The following is a 7,735-nucleotide window of genomic DNA, read 5'->3' on the forward strand; positions in this document are numbered from 1 at the left end:
GGTGTACTAGCTCCGGCTTCCTCCTGATCGGAATTTCTTACCACATCTGGATTATTTTAGGTGGTACGCCCCCAACAAATTTACCAAACTTTCCTGAAATTTTCCCAGCTCTGCTGCCAACATATCTTGAGTAATAAACTCGGGATTAGGAACATTATGTCCACCCTTGCCCTTCCTCTTCCATAACCAAACATTGAACTTTCTTGAGCCGATTGTTCCTGTTCTTGTCTAGTACCTCTACCTCTTCCTCGATCCCTGCTACGACTTCATGTTTCTATCGTCATCACATTTTCTAGGTCCTCTCCTTGTATTACACTTCTTCTTCCCCGACCTCTTCCATAACCAGTAGAGGTCCTTTCTGATTGATTAGGATTATCTGCCATTTCTCAGTATATAACTTTTTCTGTCACATTTAAACACACATGATTATTCTCATGATCACCATATAATTACACATTTATCCTCATGTCTACTCATAACTTATATTATATCAGTCATATATAATCTATCTTTCTCATAATAGTTTCAACTATAACATATTCTCATGTTCATAGACCCAGTGAAACCTATTATCAAAACTTTCCACACCTCTAGTTTAAGTCTAAGTATTTCGCAAATACCCAGATCCCTTAAACTAAGGCTCTGATACCAACTGTAACAACCCATATAGTTCATGTACAGATAATTCACATTATCATACTCATAATACTAAAAATAGTATTGTTACAAAACATGGACTAATAAAAACTTTCTTTAATACATATATGAGTAAACAAAATGCCATCAACACTAAACTTTTCCCTTTCCTTTATCCTGTGAGGAATGATGATCTGCAAAACCGGTTAGTCCAACAACTGAGCGTTAGACCAAAAAGGTCTAGTGAGTATATAAATCTCAAACAAACAACATACATTCTAAACAATCAKTTCAGAATCAAACCTGTTCTGATACATAAACATATTTATGTCTCTCGCGGTTACATCGTCATTACATCTCTCTCGCGGTTACACCGCCATTACATCTCTCTCGCGGTTACACCGCCATTTCATCTCTCTCGCGGTTACACCGCCATTTCATCTCTTTCGCGGTTACACCGCCATTACATCTCAAAAACACTTCAAAATTATTTCAACACAATAACCGGATTTGAAGTCCGGTCAACTTTGTCCGGATATGAAGTCCGGACAAACACTTAAAATATATTTCGACATTCAGGACCAGAGCCCCTCTGGTCGAGCTTTTGTTTTCACGACCAGAGCCTCTGGTTCCAAACCATACTTAGAATATAATTCAACATCCAGGACCAGAGCCCCTCTGGTCTTTCTTCCAGAGGTTCTAGTTTCACGACTAGAGCCGCTGGTTGAACTAACCAGACTTAGGATATATTTCAACATACTCGACCAGAGCCCCTCTGGTCTCTCTACCAGAGCCCCTCTGGGTTCTGTAGAGCCCCTCTGGTCTCTCTTCCAGAGCTTCTGGTTTCACGACCAGAGTCTCTGGTTTAACTAACCAGACTTAGGATATATTTCAACATACTCGACCAGAGCCCCTCTGGTCTCTCTACCAGAGCCCCTCTGGTCTCTCTTCTAGAGCTTCTGGTTTCACGACCAGAACCTCTGGTTTAACTAACCAGACTTAGGATATATTTTAACATACTCGACCAGAGCCCCTCTGGTCTCTCTACCAGAGACGCTCTGGTCTCTCTTCCAGAGCTTCTGGTTTCAAAAGACATGACCAACCAGAGAACCGGTCACCTCTTGTCCGATTTAGGATTAAGTCCGGACAACACTTGAACGGTTTATTGTCCATATACAGATAATCCACATACATATTATATTCATAATGACCAGTTCCAAATGCTACTAAATTGTATGTAAACAATTTATACTCAAAGCTTTAATACACTCACCTTAGAAATCAGATATCCTAGCTTTGAATTCTCTTCTTCTTTTTCTGCCAATCCGTAGGATTCACCAATAAGTCTATCCTAATATAGAAAGTGTTTCAAAGGTGTGCTAAGCTTCTTTTTCTTTCACACACACTTGCTATTTATAGTAAGTGTATGATCGCCCTCAAAGGTCGGCTAACATAACTACGTCACCCACACCCACACACTTCTACATAAAATATTTAGATAAACATAGGCCGGCCCTCAAAGGTCGGCTAACATAACTACGTCACCCACACCCACACACTTCTACATAAAATATTCAGATAAACATAGGCCGCCCCTCAGAGGTCGGCTAACATAACTACATCACCCACACCCACACACATCTTCATAAAATATTCATATAAACATAAAGATTTAAATTATTAAATCTAATAAAATAACCCGAATATTACAGATATAGAGCTATGAATTGAATATATAGGTGGTGGAGAAATACATGTTGGGATAAGAAGTTAAGCTTTTGTCGAGACCGGTTGGTGGAGAACTTTCTGTGGACAGTTGGTGTTCATTACCTACCTAAGTTTAGCCTTGGAAGGAAAACACTAACAAAGGTTAACGCCATAATTACTACTATTGATGATGTTTATGGTACTTTGGACGAACTTCAAAAATTTACCGATGTTATCACCAGGTAAATATTAATTAATCGTTGTTACGTCCATTTGAATCAAATGTTTATCGATCAAATAATATTTAATTTGCATATATAATTTCATGAAATCTAACGATTAAAAAGAAAATTTGAATGCGTAGATGGGATATCAATGCGATTGAAGAACTCCCGGATTATATGAAGATTTGTTTCCTTGGATTCTACAACACCATAAATCTGATCACATATGACAATTTCACAAACAACACAGGATTACTCATTCTTCCATACCTAAAGAAAGCGGTAATTAATCCATCTTTATTAACTAATATTATGTTTAATTCCTTAATTTGTGATCAGATTTGAATCTAAATTTTCTTAACTATGTTGGAACAGTGGGCAGATCTATGCAAGTCATACTTGGTAGAAGCAAAGTGGTACCAAAATGGGCATACACCAACACTCCAAGAATACTTGGACAACGCTTATATATCAATATCGGGTTCTACAATACTCATGCATTGTTATTTTTTGACGTCTATGACTTCAACCCAAGAGATCCTACAATGCTTGGAAAGAACTAACAACATTGTTCGCTACTCATCGTTAATCTTGCGACTTGCGGACGACTTGGGAACATTCTCGGTAACTATATATATATTATTCGTTTAAAGATATTGCTTTGTTAATTTACCAAAAAGTACTTATTGTAGGAGCGCAAATGGTCCTTTTTTGTTAATTTTTTTTTTGGGTTTTACCGGGTCATGTTTGATCTTTTCAATCTTATTTTTTCCTCTATCTTTTCAGTGTCTTTTGATTAGTAGTTTTCTGTTTTTCAAAAGGCTATTTAAGAGCCTAAGTTTAATTTTTAAGTAGCTCCCTTCTTTTTGGTGTGAAGCAGTGAGTAAATAGCTCTACGAACGAATGGATCGGATCAACTTGGAAAATGGAAATATTTTGCAAACTCTGAGTATTATAAGTAAATGGCAAAGCTTTTAGTTGTTTCCCTTCTTTTCTCTCCTTTTCATTTAGATCAAATTAATTTTTAGATCGATGTTTCCAAAATATAAATACTTGTTAATTTCTTTATTATACTTACTAATAACAATATACATTTTGTCATTATTAATTCAGTGATTGTATTTTGTTGCAAATATATAATACTAAATAAACATAATTAATTATTAGGACGAAATGGCAAGAGGGGATAATCCAAAAGCAATTAATTGTTACATGAATGAGACTGGTGCTACCGAAGCCGAAGCTAGAAATTATATGAAATTGTTAATCAGCAAGACATGGAAGAAACTTAACAAAGAAGTAACAGGTGTTGCAGGTTCTCAATTTTTACAGGAGTTCGTTGACTGTGCAACAAACCTAGCTAGGATGGCACAGTTCATGTATGGTGAAGGAGATGGGTTTGGTCGTCCAGAACTAGTGACTAAATCTTATATATTATCGTTGTTGTTTAATCCAATCCAAGGTCTACATTAACTAATAGCCAAAATTGTTTATCTTTCATTAATTAGAGATCATCTAGGGAATTGATCATTTCCAAAATTAAGTGATATCTTGTTGCTTAATTAATGTTGGGCTTGACACTTAAGTTAGATTATTCTTGAAAGTAATATTAATTGGTGTTTGTTATTTGTTGAATTTTTCTTAATCTTAAACTTAGCATTTGATATAACTTATGGCTGCTTGATTGTTTAAATATTGCTAAGCATTCAAACACTCATATTAATTTATATCCAGAAGTAATGGAGGAGTTACACTGCACCTAGGCTTAAATTAAATACTGTCACAAACAACAAACTACAAAATTTTCACTCTAACTTGAATTAATATGATTTTTTTTTGTTTGAAGTTGTTACTTTTTTTCAAAATTTGCTTTGGGTTACCATCAAGTTGTTATTGAGTTCTACCGAATTTTCATTGTTTAAGCATCGTGACGCCATAACATTTTCCTCTTAGTTCACGTCGATATGATTTTTTATGTTGCTTTTCTAAATTCTGCATGTTGGAAATCTTTGGGTTTATATCGAGTTCTATCTTCTTCTTTTTTTAATCATTTAAGCATCGTATAAACACCATGTGATCATAAATTTTCTCTTGTAATACAACCATGGGCATTCCAATTTTTTTAGAGTCTCCATTTTTCACATGTACCAAGACTATAGATCTACTGGAAAGGACGGAACACGGGCCTTAGAACCAGGGGCGAACAAGACTTTTGAACTTCTTTAATTGAGAGATAGAGGAGATAATTTTGTGATATTTATTAAAGAGAAAATAATAATTATTTTTAATTCCAATTATGCCCTCTAAAAACGTTAACATTTTCATATATGCCTTTCCTTTTAAATTATTTTCAAATATGTCTTTTAAATCTTAATCCTTGATTTTTTTTATCTAAGGGATAAAGTGTTTTTCGGTTTTTCATTTTTTTTGAGATTTTACTATGAACCTCCCTCGATATATATAAGGGTGGGTTCATTTGAAAACCGAGTTTTGGTTGTGAACCGGGGGACAAAGGAGAATGTGACACATATCTTATGCGTCCACGGGTTATTCATCATTTGATGAATGTGTATTATTCATCATGAATGATGGATTAATTTAACATGGATCATGATTGTGTGTAATTCATCATGAATAATTCATGAACTTCACCTTCTTTATTCATACTAAATGTCATTTGTTATGAATACTGAATGTGGACGACAGAGACACGTGCCACACTCTCCTTTGTCCCAACGGTTCACAGTCGAAAATCAGTTTGCAATTGAACTTTTCTCTCTCTCTCTCTCTCTATCTCTCCCTTTCTCTCTCTCTCTCTCTCTCTCTCTATATATATATATATATATATATAGCATGTTTCAAATACAATATATCCAATTTGTACAACCAATAGAACCCTTATTTAAACCGTCCATTTTATTTTATTTTATTTCAATTTTTTTGGTTGATAATTTATATCTACCTTTTCCACCTCATCAAATGTTGACCTATCTACCTTTTCCACCTCATCAAATGTTGACCATAGACAAGGTTTTAAATGACGTGTGGCGCGACTTGACAATAAGGTCAAGCATCAAGCCTTAAGAGTTATGGCGAAACCATAACGTTTTTCAAGACGTGCCCTAAGGCAGTATGTATATATATATATATATGTGTGTGTGTGTGTGTGTGTGTATACACCCACACCCACACTTATATGCGTTAGTGTTTTGAACAATAATGTAGAATAAAATAAATTCATATAAAATAATAAAACTAAAAAATAAAGAACCATTGATACCAAATACCTAGAGCTTATAAAAAATGATATAAATAGTGCAAAACCAGAGTTAAATCACTTGAATTTCTACTCACTACTTTTTTCAATTTTTAAAGAATTTGTGTTCGATTTTTCATGTACGAGAAAGTGAGTAAGTATTTACCGATTTAAGGTTTTAGTTTTTAAGTTCTTCTTTTACGTTTATTTAAGTCCTAGGTCTCGTACATAATTATCATTTATCCCTCAAATTATATGTTAAAGTAACCTCACACCTTAAGTAATAAGTTGTAGTAGCGCATCATAACGTGTTCAGTTATTTGTCCACTAATCGTTCTTGCAATCATTTTTTTAAWAGATAGTTATTCTCGCATGTAATATAAAATCAACTATGATTCTTTAAGTTTAAAATGGAATGATTTAAACATAATTTTTATAAAAGTTTGAGCATCGGTTTCAACCTTCTCTTCCATTTGGGGCATCAGAAGGAGTCAAGGATGCATCCAACTTCTACTTGATATTCAGACCATTAAATTATCYAGCAACGTCAAAGTGTTTCATTGAGCCAATATAATTTGAGGAGTTACTGGTGATATTTTGTTGTCATATCCGATTGTATATAAAGTAGATCCACAAATTTATTTGATATGTTTCCATTATATATGCATCAAACATTTGAAGATAAAGTTTCATCAAAACAATGGTGGAATAAGTTCATAATTACTAGGATTGTAAATCCTTTTTTCGGATGATAATATTCAATAAGTAATTAAAAACCATATGCATTTTCATGTTAGAATCCATCAGTGATTGWTCGATGTGGATTGTCGTTCATTAATTATGCTYAATTAARGTTATCGCTTAATTTCACTTTAGATTAAAATTAACCATAGATACGAACAAAATCAATTGATATTATTACCCATTATTATTATTGAATAAAATATGGGAATAAGAAAAAACTACTGTTCTAATTGATTTAACGTATTATTAACGTACTAATCTTAAGATTTTGCTATTAAAGATTATGATTTCAACTTGGGTGTTAATTTTAACATTTCAAAGCAAGAAAAAAKGATTTAAATTGGAGAAAAATTCAAGTTTGATGAAAATGGTGTTTTCCTAAAAGCTGATGAAGACAAACATGATTATTTTGTAATAAAGGTGAAGRCATTTTTAATCCGGGGATGTCGTGAGATTTATAATTGGATTTTATTTTATGATTGCATTTATTTTAATCGAAAATCTCTAATTATAAATATATTGGATTTAGACAAAAGTATAGTTGGTATTTTAGAATTTATTATAATATTTATTTGTAATAATATTTTAAAACATATAAAAAACATCTATTCGATAATAATGAATTGAATTAATAAAAAATAAATTTAATTATTTTTATAATTATTAAATGATAAAACGAAATAAAAAAAAATAGAAGAAATAGAAAATTTGGGAATATTCAAATGGAGACAGAGATATTGATAGATGACGACGTGGACCAAAAGTTGATGGTCCTATTTAAATACATGTGATTGTTGTGTTGTTTCTTCCAATAATTGAGAGGTTATTATTATTATTATTATTTTGAAATAAATGTTTATAACAAAAAAGACGAATGATTTTAAGAATGTATTATTACTATATATTTTAAATTATTTTCTTCATCTAATAATTAAAAGAAAAAAATGAACTTAACTTAAAAATTGGACATTCAAACAAATATAGTAATATTAGCATTTTAATTTGACGGAAGGATTACTCATATCCTTTAAATTTAAGTTTTTTTTTAATTTCAATTAAATTGAAAAATACATTTTTTTTATAGTTTTCAATTTTGATAGTATGAGAAACAAATAGAATAATTGGTGGACTTATTACTTAAGATAAAGGTTTATTTATTTTGATTTAA

The 7,735-nt window shown here is 32.3% G+C and overlaps 1 protein-coding gene across 1 annotated transcript; it reads left to right on the forward strand.

Moving 5' to 3' along the window:
• Nucleotides 1-2,375: 2,375 nt before the first annotated feature.
• LOC112505219 (R-linalool synthase QH5, chloroplastic-like) lies at nucleotides 2,376-4,040 on the forward strand (the record flags this gene model as incomplete). Its single annotated transcript, XM_025109157.1, has 4 exons — nucleotides 2,376-2,585; nucleotides 2,708-2,849; nucleotides 2,943-3,191; nucleotides 3,735-4,040. Coding segments are annotated over 4 exons (907 nt in total), but the record flags the coding sequence as incomplete, so codon positions are not given.
• Between the last annotated feature and the right edge of the window lie 3,695 nt (nucleotides 4,041-7,735).

This window comes from Cynara cardunculus, unplaced genomic scaffold (genome assembly GCF_001531365.2).
Source record: "Cynara cardunculus var. scolymus isolate 2C unplaced genomic scaffold, CcrdV1 Un_Scaffold_9109, whole genome shotgun sequence".
Classification (NCBI taxonomy): domain Eukaryota; kingdom Viridiplantae; phylum Streptophyta; class Magnoliopsida; order Asterales; family Asteraceae; genus Cynara; species Cynara cardunculus.